Here is a 20,805-nt window from a genome sequence, read left to right on the forward strand (position 1 = left end):
TCAATTATATACAATTTATATTAAAGTAGTTACAGATTTAAGTAAAATCAATTCAAATTACATTTTAAACTTACAATCCACATTGCGGGCTGTGTGAACAGTGCTTACGTTCCACAAGACCATATGACTTCCACTTTGCCGGCTGTTGTTACGTTTTGTCTCTTCTTCTTATTCGGCAGCAAAATGCTTAGGATTTTCAATTTTCGCGTTGGAAATCGCTTATATTCTGTGAAAGCAGCCAAAAAGGATGCAAAGAAATACACAGACAGCATAAACCTGCCAAAGACCAAGTTTCCCAATCGTCTGACCGCAGCAAAACGCGAGGAACGGGAGCGTCTAGTTCTGGAGGTATGTTCTTGGGGATATGTGAAGTAATCAAATCTTATGTATAATATTTTCACATTGCAGAACAAGATTGCAGTTTCCTATGCGTACCAGGAGCAGCGACTGGCGGAGAAGGGGAAACCCACCTTCGTCCTTCACGATGGACCGCCCTACGCCAACGGACAACTTCACATGGGCCACGCCGTCAACAAGATCCTTAAAGATATCACTCTGCGCCAGCGGGTTGCACATGGTCAGCAGGTCAACTACGTTCCTGGCTGGGATTGTCATGGCCTGCCAATCGAACTGAAGGCCACAAGTACTGCTCCAGGTCAGAGTGCTCAAGAAATCCGCCAGAAATGTGAGTTGTTACCATTGCTTTAGATTCTTTGTTAATTCTTTATTATTTTCTACAGCTCGTGCCTTTGCTTTGGAAGCCATCAAGTCGCAAAAGGAGGAGTTCAGCAGCTGGGGCATTTTAGCCAACTGGCAGAAGGACAATATCTACATGACCTTTCAGCCAGAGTTTATAGTCAATCAATTGCAAATGTTCTACAATCTCTACGAGAAAGGATTGGTCTATCGTGACTTGAAACCAGTTTACTGGTCTCCTTCATCCAGGTGAGTTGAATACAACTTAAATTTATTCTATACACTTTCTTATATTTTATTAGGACAGCCCTGGCCGAGGCGGAATTGGAATATGATGCTAATCACATAAGTCCTTCGGTGTATGTGAGATTTGCTCTTAATCCAAGTAGCTTCGATATACAGGATAAGCAAATTTATGCCCTAGTCTGGACCACAACTCCGTGGACCTTGCCGAGTAACCAAGCCATCTGTTACAATGCCTCGTTGGAATACGTTCTAGTCAGGTTGTCGGATCGCAACCAGGATGAGCTATACCTCATGGCTTCAGCTCTTATGGCGGACTTTGAGGCCAATACTCAGCTAAAGTGTGAGATAGTGCAGCACTTGAGTGGAGAATCATTGAGCAAGCTGAGCTATAATCATCCAATTGACAAAGAACAATCGAATCTGCCCTTTTTCGACGCCAGTCATGTGCAGGATAGCAAAGGAACGGGATTGGTGCACACAGCTCCTGCCCATGGACCAGAAGATTTCCTTGTTAGTCTGACCCAGAAAATTCCTGTAAAATGTTTTGTGAATGAGGAGGGCACTTACACCAAGGAAGCTCCTGATTTTCTACGCGGAAAATCAGTGTTGGATCAAGGAAATTCCCTAGTCCTCGACCGCATAGCAGAGGATGTAGTCCACTCCTCCAAGCTGGAACATTCCTATCCCATTGATTGGCGCACAAAAAAGCCTGTGATAATTCGTGCCAGTGAGCAGTGGTTCATTAATACCGAAAAGCTGAAGTCACCTGCTGCCGACGCCTTAGAGCAGGTTGAGATCTATCCTAGAGCCAATGCGGAGGCCAGCAAGAAAGCATTGCTCACACAGCTACAGAAGAGACCCTATTGGTGCATCTCCAGGCAGAGAGCGTGGGGTGTACCCATTCCTGTTCTCTACAGTCGGGAGTCCGGAAAAGTGGTACTCAATTCCGCTCTTATTGAACATCTTTGCAATCTGCTGCGCAAGGAGGGATCAATCGACTTCTGGTGGGTAAAATCCGTGGAGGAACTTGTACCCGAGCATTTACTTCGTGAACTTCACCATGAAGCCAAAGATCTTGTCAAGGGCACTGACATACTGGACATTTGGTTCGACTCTGGCAGCACATGGTCTGCTGTGCTGGGCAAGGATAAGATAGCCGATCTGTATCTTGAGGGTTATGACCAATTCACCGGTTGGTTTCAATCTTCACTGCTTATGAGCATTGCTGCTCGGGAATGTGCACCTTACAAGTGAGTAATACTTTTTAATGAAAAACCTATTCTATATTAATATCCAATAGAGCTCTCTTTGTTCACGGATTTACCGTGGATGAGAAAGGATACAAGATGTCGAAATCGTTGGGAAACGTAATTTCCCCAAAGCAGATAACCAAGAAATATGGTACAGATGCACTGCGTTGGTGGGTTGCCTCCCATGGAACGCAGCACATGTCCATCACAGTGAGCGATAAGCTACTGCAGCAGGCGGCAGAAAATCTGAGCAAGATCCGTGGAACTCTGCGATATTTAAAAGGCGTAATTGGAGAGAAACAATCGGGAGAGAATCTAACACGAACTTCGGATAAGAGCTATCTTAATCGTTATTTGTTAAGCCAGCTGGTTGAGTTTGAATCTGAGGTAGAAAACTTTGTTAGTCTTAGTTTTTCAACTAATCATGGCATTTACTTTTAAGGTGGAGAAGCTATACCACGCTTATGAGTACAATCGTGTTGTCGCCTGTGTCCAAAACTTTATTGCCAATCAGGTGTCCGCCGTCTATGTGCATCTCATCAAGGATCGCCTTTATTGTGGTGATGATCAGGAGCTACTGGCCATTCGTCAGACTCTTACCCATTGCTATCAACAACTCTGCAAGAGCTTATGGCCCATTGTTCCCTTCCTGGTGGAGGAAAGCTGGAGCTACTATGACACCACAGGTGGTGCTTTCCACGAGCAGATTGTTCGGACTAAACCTGAATGGCAGGACACCAAAGCCACTGAAGTGATTAACGCAGCGTTCGATGTTAAACGACTTATTAACCAACAGGCTGGAGATGTTAACACCTGGCACTTGGCCGTGACCATCAAAGGAAAGGAAAGCGGCCAGCTGGATTTGCTGCGAGAACTTCACAGTACCCTTGGAGAGTCTGTGAGCAATTCTGAACTGTGCGAGATACTGCAAGTGGGATCAATTATGCTCTTACAGTCCAATAATAGCGACTATGATATTGCTCTAAGTAAACTTCAGACATCACTGTGCCCACGTTGTCGCCGCTATGGTCTAGAAGATGAGCAGGAAACGTGTCAACGTTGCTCTGACGTTATGGAGGCAAAGAATTAAGCGTTAGGAAGTGTTGTTATTTAAGTGTAAGGAATACATTTATGTTTTTAAAAACTCTGTAAGCATTTCATGATGGTGTCTCGCAGCTTAAGCCGGGTTGTTGGCTTTCCGCCGCATATAATATGCGTCTCGTTGTCCTCGAACTTTATAACTGTGTCCTCATTGACAAGGTTCAATGTCAGAGCGCCGCCAGTGCGGTCAAGCTTAATGTTGGAGAAGCCATCTTGCGTCAGCCTCTTCATCACTGCATCTACATCGATGCTGCCATACTCGTATTTTACGTTCTTTAGCACATCCTCCTTTGTCGGAGCGCTGTTACTCGAGGTAGTCTCGTCTTTAATGCTATCCGCACATGGCTGGATGCAGTGGACCTTGTCCTTAACTTGCAGAACTCCCGTCAACGTGGAGAAGGTCACGCCGGCCGCCACCTCCTTTGGCGATATCTTTTGGGCCAGTTCCGAGGTAATGTAGATTCGATCCAGCTTCCGTTTTAATGGCAGACGTATAATCTCGCCGCACTTGAACGTTATTATCTTCTTATCCGGCTGTTCGATAAACAGATTTGGGGCCGAGGGATGTGGTTTTGTGTACGCCTCTGGGATGACAAGCACATTTGGTTTCAACTCCTTAATCAGCTTATTGGCCTGCTGATAATTCAAAGAAGTGTCGATGGGACAGTAAAAAGCCTTCATGGCCAGTGGTTGGAACGGCGCCAATACTTGCAGATACGGAAAGTCTGGTTCCGTGAATATAATTGAGTTATTAGGGTTATTGCCCCACATCTCGATGAAGTGAACAGCGTCCCCGAAACGCAAGCTAGGATGGCCACAAAAGACCACGCAGGGCTGTAAGAAAGACAGGATTCGTAGTATGAAGTTTTTACATTTTTTTTCAGACAAACCTGTCGGAAGTCCTTGCTAAAGCCCTCGGAGAACACATGGTTATAGTGCTTCAGCTTGTTATTGCGAAGGTAAAAGGCATGTGGGAAAGGATCGTCTGGAAGATACACTTTGTTCTGCTTGGCGGAACTTAGCCACTCAGCCAGGATATTAGAATACGCCAAGGAGCTGTCTGCCACGGGGGAAATGAAGAACATGGGAACATTGTTGAGGCCCGCGTTTTCCAAATTCTGTGTGAGGCACTCAAAGAGATCATAGACAACGCCCGAAGGATAACAGGGAATCAAGGCAGACCCATTGTTGCGGATCGTCAAGGCCACATTCATGCAGAGCTCGCCCAGCTTCGTGTCGGGATTGACCGTCGGCGCCTGCGTCAGTCCGGTCATGATGAGTACATCGGCGTGCTTCAGCGCCGACTGATTGATGGGCCGCGGATGTGTGGTCAACGTGGAGGAACCACTGACATAGCAAATCTTTTCATGCGCCGTACTCAGTACCCAGTTGCTGGAGCCCAGGCAGTAGCCCGAGCTGACAGGAGTGGCGATAAAGGCCCCGAGGATGTCCAGCTTCTCGTCGTAGCCCATGATGGTCACCTTGGACAGACTTCCTTGGACATCCTTAAGACTAAAGATCGTACGCCACTTCTTGGCACGAAACGCTTCGCTCAAGGGACTGGGCAGCAGATGAAGCTTCTCCTTCCACAAGCGCGCGGTGCACGCCTTGGGCGAAACTTCGATGTAGTCCACCAGCTCCTCCAGGAAAAATCTGCCGATCTGCAGCGTTGGCTCCGTGGCATAGACTTTGCCCTTGAACCCCGTGTTTTCCGTGATGTACGGCAAGGCCAGCATATTAAGATAATTCGAGATAAGTATCACATCCACTTCGCTGAAGTCCAGCATTTTGTCCATGGGTAGATTAAACTCGGGCGTCGAGTCCACGAAAACCCGGCCACAGCAGTCCTTCAACTCTCCATCCATCTGGGGATCATGATCCCTACTGGGCACGAAGTTGGGCAGATTGGACCACTTCAAGGACTGAACGAAGGGCAGCGGAAGGAAATTCAGGACTGTCTGCTCCGTGAGACCGCAGTCCAGCATGATCCGCAGGCCCTTGAAGGTAATGATGTAACATGGCTTGGCCAGGTCCCCGCTGAGACAATACTGCAAAGTGGATAGTCACTTCCGCTGATTAGGTTGCTATTTACCTCTCAGGATGACTTACCAATCGCATTTTATTTAACCGCCAGTGCCGATTAGACGATGCAAGTTTGTTTATATTTGGACCAGGGATGGGAAACGATTGGTCATCAAATGGTTCGGTTCACCTATGAACCGGAATCAGCACCCGGCTAAATCATTAACCACAGGTACCAAACTGAATTAATTACAAATTTTGGTGAATATTTTACTGCTTGTTAACTTGCGCATCGCGCTTTAACATTTATTCAACCACATTTGTATTCACTCCACTGGTTGCAGTGTTGTTGGCTTCCATCCCTGGTCTGTTTATTTGGTTTTTTGCAAATTTGAAAAATGTCCCAGCAAATTCGCGTGGTACAATGCATTCAATGCAAAATGTACCAGGTGAGTCCAAAAAAACTAAAATATATCTTAGAGCTCACTAACTACTACTACTACTAAATATATACCTATTATAATTTATATTTATATATAATTTCAACAAGGTGGACTTCGTGAAAAAGTCAAACACATGGCAGTGTAAAATTTGCCGCCAAAAACAAAGCTTGCTCAAGGAATTCTTTCGGGGATCGGCAGCGGAATGCCGGGTTAAGGTGCAGCATCTCAACTTGGAGCGCGGAATGCAGGAGGAAAGCCTGAGCACGGGCTTATTCCTCACGGCAAAGCAGCAGTTCGAAGAGGAGGAAGACTGCCAGGAAAACGAGGAAAACACCACACCTCAGAAGAAAACAAATAAATGGGCAACCTATGTGGATAATCCCATTGAAACTACTAAAATTTCTGCAACAGAACCTAGGAAAACCGAAGAACTTTCCGAAGCAATCTCTATGAACTTAAAGAAAACCAGGAACACAGGACCACGATCCTCTAAACGTTCCGCTGAAAATATGCCATCAGCTACCAAGAAAAGTTGCTCTAAGTGGAACGACTACTTATAGTTCCTTAAAAAATATATAACATATATAAATTAATATTAATTAATTAATTTCAATTAAAACTTATTTATAAAGCAAAGAATATTATCACTGATCACTAGATTATCTGCAAATAAGATTTCCAGTTACGTGAATGAATTAAACTTATCTTTATTAAAAAAATAATTTCATTATAATTGTTCAATATGTTTTATTAAAATCCGCTTCGTTCTTGTATTTGTGTATATGAATGTGAGGGCCATAATATTCACATTCAAACTGAATACATTGCCTTGCCTTGCACTAATGCTAGAAAAATACAAGTTTTATGATCCACTAAATATTGTTAATTAAAGTTGGGGTAGTTTGGGATTCACTAAACGCCGATTGGGCAACATGTTGGACATGCTTAGCTCCTTGTGCCCCAATCGGTTTGAATACTCGTGTACAGATTAGAGTTGGTTATAGTTAAGTGACGCCTGGTCGCGCATTTATCTTGAGAGAAATTGTAATATTAGTAGCCGACTACTTGTATATAACCTATTCTCGCCGCTTAGGTGTTGGCAGGAGTTCCTCCGGCACCCTCCTTCTTGGCCACCTTCTCATCGGAGCCGGTCTCATCGATGTCATTGGACTCGGTCTCCGTGCCGGGTGCACCACCTGCCTTGCCCGATGACCTGCGTCGCTTGCGGTTGACACGCCATGGACGCATGGGAAACTTCATGGCCGGCAGCGGCTCCATGCCGAGCACTTTGTAAATCTGGCGGAAGGCAATGTAGCGCAGGAAGAGCTGTGCGGACACAGTGAGATCCTCGCGCTCCTGTTTGGTCAAATCGAGTAGAGCGTCTGTGGGGTCCTTCTCGCAGGGATCCAGCAGGCCCGGTCCGTTGATTAGAAAGCCCGACGATAAGGCCTCCATGATGCGGCGCATGCAGTCACCGGGTGAAATGGGAAAGCCAGCCGACGAGATGACCTTCTCTACGAGGAGCTCCAAAGACCACTGGGGCAGCGACTGCCAGGAAGAGACGCGCTGGCACAGATCCCTGAGGATGCGTATGACCATGACGCACGACTGGAGGCCTGTCGCTCGAGCCTGGAACCATTTGGCGTGACGCAAATCAGCCAAAGCCTAAGCAAATATTTATAATTAGTTAATGAGTTAGTTAGTTGCTTTTTGGCGAAACTTACACGAAGGCAGGGCTCACGAGCCAGGAATTCGGAATCGCCCTCACCTTCATCAGTGGTGGAAGCTTCCCCGGGATTGGCATCGCGCAGCAAAGGCGAGGTGAGGGTAATCTTAACGGAAACAGACTCATCCAGCACAATTAGGGCGGCTTCCTCGGCGTTGACCTCCACGCGGTAATTGACCTGAGTATCGCCTGAAATCAAGAGAGCAATGGAGGAAAATATGACAAAGACGTTTTCGCAGGAAGCTCAAATCATCGAAATACTAGATTCGACTTGGAAAAAGAGACAAACATTGTGGGTGAAACGAAATTCCAGTGTGGGCCCGCAAAATACACGTATGTATACATTGTAATATAGTGATTAGCAACAATTGAATATAGATATATATATATATATTGATATTGTTCAAATGGGGACTTGATGCACGGTATGAAAAGCACGAATAATGTTTGTTTCTTCCCACGATCCTCGTATTCGCTCGGCTCCCAGCAAACAGGAGATTCGTTCGACTTGCGTGCTGGGATCGGTATCTCCGTTTGGGGACTCGTAAACGGAATTGCAAGCTCGAGACTCGGACTCGGCGTCATCCACCCGTTGCAATTCCACTTAGAGCGCGCACTTCACTGTATTTTACTGAATTTCGACTTGAACTATTTAACGGAATTATCTTGATTTCTTTTGTTGGTTAGTTTGCATTAAAATATTGAACGAAATTTATGGCTGCGGGATACGTTGACCGACCAGACGTCTCTCGTCTTCAGTACTCTCCAATCGCGGTGCGCAACTCAAATTTCGCTCGCAATTTTTGTTTGCATTTTTAGATATATGTATATAGATTTTCTATATTGGACAATCAAGCTTGATACACACAATTCGGCCGCTTGGACATATATATATGTATACGAGATTACTGAGTATAGATATATTTGCTTGGTTTCGAGTGAAAGATGAGGCAGGCAGCACGCACATCGGCGCTGCAATTTTGTCCCAAGCACTTGCATTTGCATATGGCAATCGCGTCTCGTGTGTGGATCAATCGCATTGCTTCTTGGCGTGTTGTTGTGTTGTTCAACTTCTTGGCCAGGCCATCAAAGGACTTTATTTACACAAAGTTTCATCCGGAATCGAAACGAAGGCGCGCAAACTTTGTATAAATATATTCCTTTGGTTTGAATTTCAGTTGGTTAAAGAGTTTGGTTTTGACTGTTTCATCAAGGTCACCACACCACATTAGACTGCAGGAGGCTGGACTTGTGGCACCGAGTCCGCGCTTGTTACCGTGACGATCCGCTGGTGGTGATTTAATTGGAGTGGAGCGGAGCAGTGCAGCAGCAGCCGTGCGGGAAGAGGAGCAACCTGGGAGGGTTGAGCTACAGCTACAGATGGCTAACTGAACGACACACTCAAGACTCTAGACTCACAGAGCTTCTAGGCTAAGGCTCAAGGCTCGAGGCTCGAAACTTATCCTGCAGAGAGAGAAGCTGAAAACGGCAAATACGTTTTTATTCGCAATTAGTTGCTATGTTGGCTGGGGCGTTGGGCGCGGTTTGGCGGGCGTGGCAATCTATATCCACCGCAACAACAGGGCTCAACTCTAGTTGTCCTAGTTTCTATGTACAATAATTTTATATAATTAAATTTGATTTATTTTGCTGACTTTTTCCACACAAATTGCCCGTCGAACGTGAACGTACGTAATGAATAGCGAATGCGAACGTATCGTGAGTTGCGTTCGTTCATCTTGCATACTTAGCGCTCCGAAAATCGATTTATTTTCGTTCATTAGTTTTAGTTGATTAGTTTGAGCCGCTTCCAATTTGGCCAAATTCACCTGCGCGGGTCAGTGTGAAATTGGCCAAGCTAAGAACGTGTTTATGTACTTTTTGTTTTGATCATGATTCAGTGATGCTTTTCAGCCGCATTTATCACTCAAGCCATTTCTCTGGAAAAAGTTTTCTTCTGTTCCTCTCATTAGGACAACCAAAATGTCATTCAAGAATAGTGGTATGCAATTTCTACGATGGCAGCTGCCACATCTCCTCACTTACCTGCCACCTCCTTGAGTTTGTCGGGCAGCACATTGGCCACACGCTGCAAAAGACCCGAAGTCGGCTTCTCCGCGCAAAGGACGACCAGCTCGACGGCGTTATCGCCATGGAGCAGCAGCCCCTTGGCCAGGTAGCCCACTCGCATCACTCCCTTCAGGATGCGCACGACGTTGCCACCATTGTCGGCGTCTTTGTGGAACGAGAAGATCTGATTGTCGCGTCCGTCTTTCTCCGACGGCTTGTCAGCCTTGTCCTTCTTATTGGCCGCTCCGGCATCGCTGGGCTGCTCGGCCAGGGCATCGGAGACCAATTTTAGGGCCCTCTCGGTGTGCGAGACGATGCGCTGGATGGTCTGCAGCTCCTCCTCCTTCGGATAGATCTCGGCGTGACGGGCAATGGCGTGGCGATCATCGGTGCTTTCCGGACGACGAACATTTCCGCCGGGCATCATGCCAAAGTGTGGCGGCGGTCCATTGCCCATGCGCCCAAAGCGCTGGGCACCTGCAATGGTAATTTAAAATATACATATATTTGTGCTCACAATAATTAGCCGTGTTCCAATTTTATGTTATTCCACTTGAATACTTAAAATATGTTGCAGTTTATATTGATTATTCAATTTTTTACGTTACAGCCAATGAACTGAACAAATTCCAAGCTATTTGTATAGACAAATGTTATTTATCTTATAGCTTTTAAATTGTGGCAACATAAACTAGTGCACTGTTCCACCCCAAGGATTAGAACGTATATAATAACTCACCTCCGAAACTGCGCGACATCCAGTTGTTGTAGTCATACTCTTCGTTGTATTGTCGGTTGCGCTGCTCCTCCCAGTAGCCGCCGTCGTGATCATCACCGCCGCGATGCGAGGACATCATGGCCCGGTTGGCACGGGCCTCAGCCAGGCGGCGCTGGCGAGGAGTGGGCTTGAAGTCGACAACTAGATCTGGCTGCACCTTTCGCTTGTACTGCAAGCGATGGCGACGGCCCTTCATGTGCATCTCTTTGGCATTCGGGTCGTTGAACTTGCAATCGCATAGCTTGCAGTTGAAGCTCAATATCTTGCCCTCTTCGTCCTTGACCTCTTCAATATACTCGCCGCCCACTGGCTTAATGTTGTCCGAGTTTTCGCCCAGCGAATCGTCCAGATTATCATCAAGATCTCCAGCTGCATCGCTCTCGTTCGCGCCGCCTTCGGTCTTGGCAACACCAGCTCCGCCAGCAGCAGCGGGCACAAAGTTGATCTTGCCCATCTTTTTGGGTTCCTCCGAGGGAATGGGTTTGCCCAGCTTCTGGTGCAACTTGACCACCTTCTGATGCTTGGCTCCACGCACATGGGCGGCATATGCATCCGTACCAGTGCATGTTACATCGCACAATTCGCAGTGGTAGTTGTTACCACGATTTTGTGTAGCACTGTTGGCACTAGCGGACATCTTCAGCGAAGCCTCGCGTTTCTTGTGCTTCTGACCCTCCAGATGCTCGCGATAGGTCTGAGGTCCGGCGCACGAGATCTTGCACACTTCGCAGTAGTGCAGCTGCTGGGGACGTGGAGGTGCCTTCGGACGCATACCCCTTATGGCCGGTGCTCCTGGTATGGTGGGTTGCATCTTGCGCTGATACCAGTTATTGGCGCCGCCATTTGGCTTTTGGTTTGGATTGCCCTGATGCTGTTGGGCCACATACATGCTTGCCGCATTGTAGAGCGCTGTATCATAGCCACTGTAATTGTTGCCCGCCGGAGGAGCCGAACTAGGGGGCTTGGGACCACCATTAGACTTGTCCATCTTGCCCTTTACCTGATTCTTGACTGGCGGAGCCGAGTAGTGCGTCTTGCTGACCGAGGCTGTCGAACCGGAGGCGTTGTAGCTGGCCGACGACTGCTGGTAGAATGTCTTGGTAGCGTCGTATTGCATGGCACTGCGATAGTCGCCGTAGCCACCATAACCCCCCGCCCCTGGGCCAGAGGGGGCGCCAGCGCCCGCTCCTGCTGCTCCGGCGTAACCACCCTGTCCGGCGGCCACAGCGGCATTCTGATAGGCGGCCGCATTCGCGTAGGTGGCATTGGTTACCGCCGGGTACGAGACCTGGCCCGTATTGTACTGGGTGCCGCCGTAGTTAAACCCGGCGTAGTTGTTGTTGGCCATTGTCGGTGTGCTGCAATTACGAAAATCGAATTTGTTTGACAATCTGTCTGCGGTTTACTAGTTTACCATTGGCATTTGCATTTGCATTTTGGATCTGCCCCCATCCCCACCAAGTGCTCTACTTACATTAGCTGTCCTATCCGACTGACTGTCAATATTTATGGGACTTCGAATGCGGATTTATTCGGGAATTTATATGTGCTTTCCGCGTAATAGCCTGTTTATAGCTGTAAAACAAAGTGGTCTTAGTCACGTCATGTTGAAAAAGGAGCTCCCCCACCACTTTCCCATCAGCTTTTCATCTGCTTTTCTCTATCGATTTTTACCCTGCTGCTTTGGACGCACTTTTCGCGTGTCTGGCCCACATGCGAGTGAGCACACGTGGCGATCTCTTTTCCAACGTCACTTTATCCCTAGTTGCGCATGGCTAAATAACAGTTAATACAAATGGCAATTACCTGAAATCGGTTAAATAAAATTTTTCTTCTGTCTATATGGGCCGGTACTAGTGTGACCGCAGCGTATTCGGATAATCATACTATGTTGAGCCCGACTTGAAACAAATACCACTTTTTATCTTTCGAAGTTTTTGGGAAATATACCATTACACTATTACACTATTATTATTATTTAATGTAATTTTTTAAATATTACAATTGGTATGGTCTTTTTTATTAAGACCGCTATTTGTAGATTTTGTATTGAATTGAATTCTTTTGCCCGTTGTTGTGCTGAAGTTAAGCATTTCTCAGATACCGAAAACTAACAAAAAATACCGTCACGTTGGTGATGGGACGTTACAAAATACTACTCCATCATTTGAATATATATGATATTAAGTATATGAGCAAACAGTGGCAAAATATAAAAAATAATAATACTTTTAACCGTATTCTTCAAAATTACATTAAAGAAAGAACTGGAATCGATTTCATGTTGCTTACAGGCCGTGGCAATTACCTAACATTTAGCTTTAAGCAGTACTCTAATAATAGTTTCAAAGGTTCTAAAATGTATCGTATTCGAATGCATTAAAATGAATTCATTTTAGGGATCAATTTTGGTTTATTACCCATATAAAAACGAATGACCATAGAATTAATTTGGTATGCGGTATTAATCTGATGGCATCAAAATGCCAGCAAACGTTTTTGGTTTTGAAAATGTGCGCAACAGGACTATGAAAATCGACAACATGTTATCCAAGTCACTACTTCTTTTCTAGTATTTTATTTTGGTATCGCGTTTCACACGATGATATTCTCACCAACGGTCACACTGCACAACTCGTCCGTACCTCGGCGGTCCGTAAACAATATTTACTCGGTTTTCGGCTAAATCGCCAGAGAAACGCAACGGGAAATCGTTTAAAATGCGCCCCAGTGCACCGAGTTTGAACGCAAAATGAATTGAAGTGAGTGCATCTGCCGCAGGGCCTAGAAAATTTCCCCCGACATTGCAGGCTGTACAAAACTGATACTGAAACACACGCACACAGTCACACAGACACGGACTTGGGTTTATGCCACCACCCGCTGGCCACTAAAGTAGAAATTACTAATACTACGGCTGGCACGATGCTCCATATTGCCACTCGAGCCATGTACAAGTTGCATTCGATTTCTTTTCGTTTTAAATATTTGTATGCGGCTTTTCGAAAAATATGAATTTTTCCTAATAAAAAACATCAACTTTTAAGTGCTCCACTTTCGAGTTGAACTTTTTTTAAATTTAGTGCATTCACGAATATTGCACACTCGCCACCCGCATAAACGCGCGGCATTGCCAGATCGGTGGTTACGTGTTTTTCGCACGCTATCTGGCAACGTCCACCACCCTCGATTTTCGCTTTACACGCGCATTCGTGAAAATGGCGGCGTTCTGGCACCGTCGCTGCCAAATTTTTTGTACATCAAAATAATCAAAATAAAGCATTCTTCCAGTGCTCAACAATCAGTCCGTGCGAGCACGCGCGTGTGTGTGTGTGCGCAGGAAAACCCGCCGATCGGGAAAAGTGTAGAAAGGCTTAGCGAAGCAAACAAAAGGCAGCGAATTAGCGAGATAACACACACGCGACAACGACTGCAACGGATGCGCCAGGAGAAAGGCCGACGACATTGACGGCAAAGGCGAGTGCGAGTGAGCCAGCGCAGCACCAAGTCAGCGGAGCACCCGCTTTTTTGGCCAAGGTGAATGCGATTACCTGTGCGCGGCATCCAGGTGTACGCAGCATCTGGTTTCTGGCGCACGGCTGCCAGGTAGCCGGCGGTCAGGTAGCACCTCCACCGCCTACCTGTTTCTCCACCGTCTCGAGCCGAATCTTGTATAAATACTAAAAGCGCCTCCCCTTGCATTGCAGTTCGCTTCTGGAGCGCACAGCATGCAACAACTCCGCCAACACCAACACAGGATGTGCGCAACTAGTTGATCGGAACAGGATCGCTCGCCCACACCAACACACAGAAGTCAGTGGAATAGGAGGAACACACTCGCCAATAACATAAACACCACACAGCACGATGAACACCAGCCAGACAGCTGCCGGCAATCGCATCACCTTCACCAGCCAGCCGCTGCCCAATGGCACCATCAGCATTGCCGGCAATCCCGGCGCGGTCATCTCCACGGCCCAGCTGCCGAACACCACCACCATCAAGACGATCCAGGCGGGGATCGGTGGTCAGCATCAGGGACTTCAACAGGTGCATCATGTCCAACAGCAGCAGCAGTCGCAACAGCAACAACAACAACAGCAGCAGCAGACGCAATCCGTAGGTGCCACCCAAACACAAACCCTAGTTATTAAATCCAACCACCATGCTGTCACCCTGCCGGCGGGTCTAGTCTCAAGTGCACCAGCAGGAATCGTAACCATGACCAAGACCATCAATCAGGTATCCATATTAAAGCTAAACCCACTCTTCGGGCGTTAGGCGATCGCAACTCGGGCGTATCACTTCGTCCAAATCTGATCCCCAATCAAAAAATCCCCTCAATTCCTCGCTCGAATCGGATAGTAGTGGCCGCACACACTTTGGTTGTATACTTTTATTATGCTTTCATCTGTCTAACTCGCTGCCCGAAATTCCCTTATCCTTATCCAAATGGGTTTAGTCCCAGGCTTGATAACGTATTTTCCGCTTAAAAAAGTCCTTAATTCCAGGCATATGGAGAGTTCCTATGAACATTAATGTGAAATCTGAAACTTATGTCTGAGTTTGTTTTACTCATTTTTATATTATTTTTAAAATTAATTTCTTCTTTTTTTACGAATGTCATATCAATACACCTCATTGGAACTTAAAGCAGTTTAACCACCATAAAATACATATCTTTAATTTGAAATACTTTATCCCAATGCTGAAAACTTTCCCAAAGATCGAATCCCTAACAACTGTTCAAAGACACTCAACAGAAACCTTATTTTACACCAATATCCAAACCATTACATTTGTAGAACTATTGCTTTCAATTCTCGCTTTAAATAGATAAAAAATATAGTAGATCACACGCCTTCAAATTTGGTTAGCACAGAGAGAATCAAATCTGCACTAATTGGGGTCCTTTGCCGAGCGATTAAGTCAACTGCTGCATGATGTAGGCTAATTTAGAATCCCGCAAAACCTTTCAATGCATCCTCTGGTCCAAATAGACTTTGAAAATGTGATGAGATGAATTGATAGACTAATGATAATGTTGCGTATTTGCCAGGCCGGTCAACCGCTGCTCAACTCAATGCTGCCGGCAGGCGTGGTGGTGGGCATGCGCCACCAGGCGCCGTCACAGCAGCAGCAGAAGAATGTGCCCACCAACCCGCTCAGTCGTGTGGTGATCAACTCCCACATGGCGGGCGTGAGACCGCAGAGTCCATCGGTGAGTATGAAGGATAATGTTGCTATTACTACGGTTGTTGTGGTGGGTTCTTCCCTACTAACTCACAAAGCTCCCTAACCCAGCCACGCTCCTCACAAACACGCATGTGCACAGCCCACCATTCACGCACACCATACACCATACACACCATGCTCCAGCAGATGAAAACCGAGTCTCTCTGTCTTCTCTCTTTACTTTTAGATAACTTTAAGCACACTTAATACGGGTCAGACCCCGGCATTGCTGGTCAAGACGGATAACGGATTCCAGCTGTTGCGCGTGGGCACGACGACGGGTCCGCCGACGGTGACACAGACTATAACCAACACCAGCAATAACAGCAACACGACAAGCACCACAAACCATCCCACAACCACACAGATTCGTCTGCAAACTGTGCCGGCTGCAGCTGTAAGTAGATACCAACAACAACAACAACATCAGCAGCAATCGCAACAGCAGCAACAATCGCAACAGCAGCAACAAGCAACCAGCACAACCGCCAGCACTAGTATTGCACTGCGCAAAACGATTGTCCGTACATCATCCACAGTCCCATCCAGCAATAATAACAATAATAGTATCAATGCCACCACCACCACCAACACCACCACCACTACCAACAACAACAACAAACCCGCTACTAACCAGCAACAGCAGCAGCAGAAGCTCCAACAGCAGCAACATCTGAAGGCCCAGCAGCAACAGAAGCAGCAACAGGCATCCGCTGCCGCTGCTGCTGCAGCAGCTGCCGCCAATGTGGCAGCCACCATAAAGATCAAGCAAAACGTAAACAGAAGCTAGCAGGATATACTCCTATTCGAACATATTTTTTGCTCTTCTCTCCTCTGTTCTCCTTTGTCTGTTATGCACTTGGATTTGATCTTCTTATTTATATAACTTATATATAACTACGCCTACGCTTCAGTTCCGTTTTGGTTCGTCACAATCGAACACTTCATTTTGATTTATCCAAAATACTTTCATATATGATAGCATATATAATATATATATATATTTATATATGTGTAAATGTACTGCATGCTGCGTTGTGTAACTGTCTGTGTATTTTCAATACTCCTTATTTCGATTCGATTTAGTTAAATGCGCTGTACAAGAGTTGCTGTTCCAGGCCAAACATCATGCAATAGGCCTGGCTATCGGGCTGCACCGGGAGTACCAATGATGTGTGCTGGGCTGTTGTCTAATTCCCGAAAACTTCTTCCTTGATTAATATTTTCTAACCCAAATCCTTATGGCAATGCTTAGTAAGATCTCAGGAAATTATCATTCGTGTAATAACAAAAACTACACAACGCGATTATTTTTTCTAGAGTATTCAATATAATCAATTAATTTTATTTTTCAAAGAGCTTTTCATTTATCAAACGTTGAGTATTTAGGTAAATGTTAATAATCCACTGGATTTTCACAAATAAATATCTTTGTGCTTCGAACAAAATTAACCTTGCTCCATGGGGCATTTTACTGTATTGTAACCAGTTCACCTCATTATCCATGCCCCAGCCATAGCCCTGCCCCCTGCACACATACTTGGAGACCAGGACCTTAAACTCCATCCTGAAAAAAAAGAACCATCATCATCTTTATTCCGCTATGAAATATTTTTAATAATTATTCTAACGCTTTTTGGTCTTAATTTTGCACTTCTATATATGATTTTTCATTTATCCTAACAAGCTGATAACTATTTTTCCATTTTTCTGCCGCAGTCTATGACCAACACGACCGCCACCAGCAACATTATTGTCAATTCGGTGGCCAGCAGTGGATACGCAAACTCATCGCAGCCGCCCCACCTGACGCAACTTAATGCGCAGGCGCCACAACTTCCGCAGATTACGCAGATTCAAACCATACCGGCCCAGCAGTCTCAGCAGCAGCAGGTGAACAATGTTAGCTCCGCGGGAGGAACGGCAACGGCGGTCAGCAGTACGACGGCAGCGACGACGACGCAGCAGGGCAATACCAAAGAAAAGTGTCGCAAGTTTCTAGCCAATTTAATCGAATTGTCGACACGGGAACCGAAGCCGGTGGAGAAGAACGTGCGCACCCTCATCCAGGAGCTGGTTAATGCGAATGTCGAGCCGGAGGAGTTTTGTGACCGCCTGGAGCGCTTGCTCAACGCCAGCCCGCAGCCGTGTTTGATTGGATTCCTCAAGAAGAGTTTGCCTCTGCTACGACAAGCGCTCTACACAAAGGAGCTGGTCATCGAAGGCATTAAACCTCCGCCGCAGCACGTTCTTGGCCTGGCCGGACTCTCTCAACAGTTGCCTGTAAGTCGACCAAGCCATTCAACTATCTGTAAATGGGTTAAATTATTGTTCCATTTGTTTTAGAAAATCCAAGCGCAAATCCGTCCGATCGGTCCTAGCCAGACAACGACCATTGGACAGACGCAGGTGCGTATGATAACGCCGAATGCCTTGGGCACGCCACGACCCACCATTGGCCACACCACGATATCGAAGCAGCCGCCGAATATTCGGTTGCCTACGGCCCCGCGTCTCGTCAACACTGGAGGAATTCGCACCCAGATACCCTCGTTGCAGGTGCCTGGTCAGGCGGTAAGTTGGCATTTAGCTTCTTATCATTTATTTCTTTTATATATTATATTTTTATTTTATGAAAACTTTGATGTATCATTATAAAATAAACATATTATTTACATATTAATTTGCAGAACATTGTGCAAATACGTGGACCGCAGCATGCTCAGCTGCAGCGTACGGGATCGGTCCAGATCCGGGCCACCACTCGTCCGCCAAACAGTGTGCCCACCGCGAACAAACTCACTGCCGTCAAGGTGGGACAGACGCAAATCAAAGCGATTACGCCCAGCCTGCATCCACCCTCGCTGGCGGCCATCTCGGGTGGACCACCGCCTACGCCCACGCTGTCTGTTTTGTCTACATTGAACTCCGCCTCGACCACAACGCTGCCCATACCATCGCTACCCACAGTCCACCTTCCTCCCGAAGCTCTTCGAGCCCGTGAGCAGATGCAAAATTCGCTGAACCACAACAGCAATCACTTCGAAGCGAAACTGGTGGAGATCAAGGCGCCGTCGCTGCATCCGCCGCACATGGAGCGGATCAACGCATCTCTCACACCGATTGGAGCCAAGACGATGGCAAGGCCGCCGCCTGCGATCAACAAGGCGATAGGGAAAAAGAAACGCGACGCCATGGAAATGGACGCCAAATTGAACACATCGAGCGGAGCAGCGGGGTCCGCTGCGAACTCGTTTTTCCAGCAGAGCTCCATGTCCTCGATGTACGGTGACGATGATATCAACGATGTTGCCGCCATGGGAGGTGTCAACTTGGCGGAGGAATCGCAGCGAATTCTCGGCTGCACGGAAAACATCGGCACGCAGATTCGATCCTGCAAGGATGAGGTATTTCTCAATCTGCCCTCGCTGCAAGCCAGAATACGGGCAATTACTTCGGAGGCGGGACTGGATGAGCCGTCGCAGGATGTGGCCGTTCTGATATCGCACGCCTGTCAGGAGCGGCTGAAAAACATCGTTGAGAAGTTGGCTGTGATAGCGGAGCACCGCATTGATGTCATCAAGGTTTGTTGGAAATTGTGTTATGTTCAAATGAAAATATTGATTTCTTATTTCTTACAGTTGGATCCACGCTACGAGCCCGCCAAGGATGTGCGCGGTCAGATCAAGTTTCTCGAGGAGCTGGACAAGGCCGAGCAGAAGCGACACGAGGAACTGGAACGTGAGATGCTGCTGAGGGCAGCAAAGTCACGATCGAGGGTGGAAGATCCCGAGCAGGCCAAGATGAAGGCGAGGGTGTGTTCGCAATCGCCTTTCCCTGTAGCTGTTTACTTAAGTCCTTCTCTTGTTGTTTAGGCCAAGGAGATGCAACGCGCCGAAATGGAGGAGTTGCGTCAACGAGATGCCAATCTGACGGCGCTGCAGGCGATTGGACCTCGGAAAAAGCTGAAACTGGACGGCGAAACAGTCAGTTCGGGAGCGGTATGTATGGTGCACTTATACCTAAAGACAGTGTCTAAAATTTAGGCTAGTTGACTGCCAGAACGGTTATTAATTAAGCTGTGTTTATCCAAAAAGGGTTCAAGTGGCGGCGGAGTGCTAAGCAGCTCGGGATCTGCGCCGACGACGTTACGGCCTCGCATAAAACGTGTGAACCTGCGCGACATGCTCTTCTACATGGAGCAAGAGCGGGAGTTCTGTCGCAGTTCCATGCTGTTCAAGACATACCTCAAGTGATCGCTGCTGTTGCCCATCAATCGCACCGTCTTCTCCTCGCCGATCCTCCTACTCCGTGGACTGTCGTGTTGTTTTATACAGCTCTACGATTTCATCCACTTGCAATATATTTTAGCCTCAACTTTAAATGCGTCGCGTGTCCCCTGTTGTTGTTTCTTTTTAGTTAGGCGGCTCTATTTAATTTATATTTTTACATTTATTTACATAAATCCTAAATTCTAATCGTATTTGATTTTAAGCCTAATTTAAAGCTCGTTTATTTTTCCAATAAATTCTCTGTAAAACTTAAACCAAACCAATCCAAAAACAAAACAAAACCAGAGTAACGTAAAGTAAACGAAGAGAATAAAATAATAGAGAGGAAAGTAAAAGAAGGTAAAAGAGAACGCGCAGTCAGCGGGCGTTTGAATTGTAATTTGTAACATAATAATGTTTGCATCAACTGCATTGACGGCCTTATCTAAACGATATAAACATAATTATTAATATTTAATTATTTAGCTTAGTTTGTTAAACGAAAACGAACCATAATTCCTAGATATTAAGCTAAAACGCAAGCGCGAGCGAAGAGAAATCGAAACCGAATTACAGATAAAGGTTTTTAAAACCAACTAGATCGAAACAAGTTCAGCAACAGCAAAACAAAAGAATACATCAAAAAAAGAAATGAAAACTATCCATTTAAACATCCATTGAATTATGTTTAGTTGTTTAAAAAAGATGTAATTTTTAATTACCTATAATGTATAAACGGAAATCAATCGTTAGGCAAGACCACAACAAACCCAACAAATTGTAAATACATGCTAGGCTACGGTTTTTCTAATAGATAACTAGGTAAAAACGCAAACGTAATTAACAAATTATCGATGGCAAGGAGCGGTGCGAGCGCAGAGAACTTGGCACACCGGAATAAAATATGTTTTTATTAGTGGCGCTCGTTCATCCATCAAGAATCGCGGTTCATTAGGCTTCATAGATC

General features: G+C 46.2%; 5 protein-coding genes across 14 annotated transcripts; 3 read left to right on the forward strand and 2 right to left on the reverse strand.

Annotated features, from left to right (window-relative positions):
* Positions 1-150: 150 nt before the first annotated feature.
* LOC117140298 (isoleucine--tRNA ligase, mitochondrial) lies at positions 151-3,336 on the forward strand. The gene is made up of 6 exons (XM_033303142.1): positions 151-348; positions 409-685; positions 741-945; positions 999-2,192; positions 2,243-2,579; positions 2,635-3,336. Exons 1-6 carry the CDS (start codon positions 184-186, stop codon positions 3,280-3,282), a joined length of 2,826 nt encoding a protein of 941 aa, XP_033159033.1. The 5' UTR covers positions 151-183; the 3' UTR covers positions 3,283-3,336.
* On the reverse strand, positions 3,294-5,503 carry LOC117140300 (integrator complex subunit 9). The gene is made up of 3 exons (XM_033303145.1): positions 5,403-5,503; positions 4,184-5,341; positions 3,294-4,127 (listed from the first exon to the last, which is right to left on the reverse strand). Exons 1-3 carry the CDS (start codon positions 5,409-5,411, stop codon positions 3,330-3,332), a joined length of 1,965 nt encoding a protein of 654 aa, XP_033159036.1. The 5' UTR covers positions 5,412-5,503; the 3' UTR covers positions 3,294-3,329.
* Positions 5,504-5,542: 39 nt separating this feature from the next.
* Positions 5,543-6,480, forward strand: LOC117140301 (MRN complex-interacting protein). The gene is made up of 2 exons (XM_033303146.1): positions 5,543-5,764; positions 5,866-6,480. The coding sequence occupies exons 1-2, from the start codon at positions 5,714-5,716 to the stop codon at positions 6,316-6,318; spliced, it is 504 nt and encodes a 167-aa protein (XP_033159037.1). The 5' UTR covers positions 5,543-5,713; the 3' UTR covers positions 6,319-6,480.
* A 5-nt stretch (positions 6,481-6,485) lies between these two features.
* Positions 6,486-12,246, reverse strand: LOC117140299 (zinc finger RNA-binding protein 2). Of its 3 annotated transcripts, none has more exons than XM_033303143.1 (6): positions 12,139-12,245; positions 11,807-11,907; positions 10,294-11,690; positions 9,531-10,031; positions 7,483-7,673; positions 6,486-7,423 (listed from the first exon to the last, which is right to left on the reverse strand). In XM_033303143.1, exons 3-6 carry the CDS (start codon positions 11,678-11,680, stop codon positions 6,848-6,850), a joined length of 2,655 nt encoding a protein of 884 aa, XP_033159034.1. In that variant the 5' UTR covers positions 11,681-11,690; positions 11,807-11,907; positions 12,139-12,245; the 3' UTR covers positions 6,486-6,847. The 3 variants fall into 3 exon arrangements, 2 of the variants coding, with proteins under 2 accessions (XP_033159034.1, XP_033159035.1); XM_033303144.1 differs by having other exon boundaries at positions 10,294-11,723; XR_004459411.1 differs by lacking the exon at positions 6,486-7,423 and adding an exon at positions 8,761-8,963 and having other exon boundaries at positions 7,589-7,673; positions 12,139-12,246.
* Positions 12,247-12,947: 701 nt separating this feature from the next.
* Positions 12,948-20,551, forward strand: LOC117140297 (transcription initiation factor TFIID subunit 4). Of its 8 annotated transcripts, none has more exons than XM_033303133.1 (11): positions 12,948-13,094; positions 13,613-13,869; positions 14,040-14,574; positions 15,392-15,553; positions 15,755-16,342; positions 17,287-17,850; positions 17,914-18,141; positions 18,258-19,151; positions 19,209-19,382; positions 19,443-19,568; positions 19,665-20,551. In XM_033303133.1, exons 3-11 carry the CDS (start codon positions 14,200-14,202, stop codon positions 19,821-19,823), a joined length of 3,270 nt encoding a protein of 1,089 aa, XP_033159024.1. In that variant the 5' UTR covers positions 12,948-13,094; positions 13,613-13,869; positions 14,040-14,199; the 3' UTR covers positions 19,824-20,551. The 8 variants fall into 8 exon arrangements, with proteins under 8 accessions (XP_033159024.1, XP_033159025.1, XP_033159026.1 ...); XM_033303134.1 differs by having other exon boundaries at positions 13,624-13,869; XM_033303135.1 differs by lacking the exon at positions 13,613-13,869.
* Positions 20,552-20,805: the final 254 nt, after the last annotated feature.

The sequence above is a fragment of the Drosophila mauritiana genome, chromosome 3L, assembly GCF_004382145.1.
Source record: "Drosophila mauritiana strain mau12 chromosome 3L, ASM438214v1, whole genome shotgun sequence".
In the NCBI taxonomy this organism is placed as follows: domain Eukaryota; kingdom Metazoa; phylum Arthropoda; class Insecta; order Diptera; family Drosophilidae; genus Drosophila; species Drosophila mauritiana.

Excerpts from the sequence above, each read along its gene's own strand:
- LOC117140301 (XM_033303146.1), top strand. The coding sequence starts at position 5,714 with ATGTCCCAGCAAATTCGCGTGGTACAATGCATTCAATGCAAAATGTAC. Across the intron at positions 5,765-5,865 it reads TTCAATGCAAAATGTACCAG|GTGGACTTCGTGAAAAAGTC; the intron begins GTGAGTCCAAAA and ends AATTTCAACAAG.
- LOC117140300 (XM_033303145.1), bottom strand. Across the intron at positions 4,128-4,183 it reads TTAGCAAGGACTTCCGACAG|CCCTGCGTGGTCTTTTGTGG; the intron begins GTTTGTCTGAAA and ends TCTTTCTTACAG.
- LOC117140298 (XM_033303142.1), top strand. The coding sequence starts at position 184 with ATGCTTAGGATTTTCAATTTTCGCGTTGGAAATCGCTTATATTCTGTG. Across the intron at positions 946-998 it reads TACTGGTCTCCTTCATCCAG|GACAGCCCTGGCCGAGGCGG; the intron begins GTGAGTTGAATA and ends ATATTTTATTAG. Across the intron at positions 2,580-2,634 it reads TGGTTGAGTTTGAATCTGAG|GTGGAGAAGCTATACCACGC; the intron begins GTAGAAAACTTT and ends TTTACTTTTAAG.
- LOC117140297 (XM_033303133.1), top strand. The coding sequence starts at position 14,200 with ATGAACACCAGCCAGACAGCTGCCGGCAATCGCATCACCTTCACCAGC. Across the intron at positions 19,152-19,208 it reads ACCGCATTGATGTCATCAAG|TTGGATCCACGCTACGAGCC; the intron begins GTTTGTTGGAAA and ends TATTTCTTACAG. Across the intron at positions 19,569-19,664 it reads AAACAGTCAGTTCGGGAGCG|GGTTCAAGTGGCGGCGGAGT; the intron begins GTATGTATGGTG and ends TTATCCAAAAAG.
- LOC117140299 (XM_033303143.1), bottom strand. The coding sequence starts at position 11,680 with ATGGCCAACAACAACTACGCCGGGTTTAACTACGGCGGCACCCAGTAC. Across the intron at positions 10,032-10,293 it reads GATGTCGCGCAGTTTCGGAG|GTGCCCAGCGCTTTGGGCGC; the intron begins GTGAGTTATTAT and ends TTACCATTGCAG. Across the intron at positions 7,674-9,530 it reads CAAACTCAAGGAGGTGGCAG|GCGATACTCAGGTCAATTAC; the intron begins GTAAGTGAGGAG and ends TCTTGATTTCAG.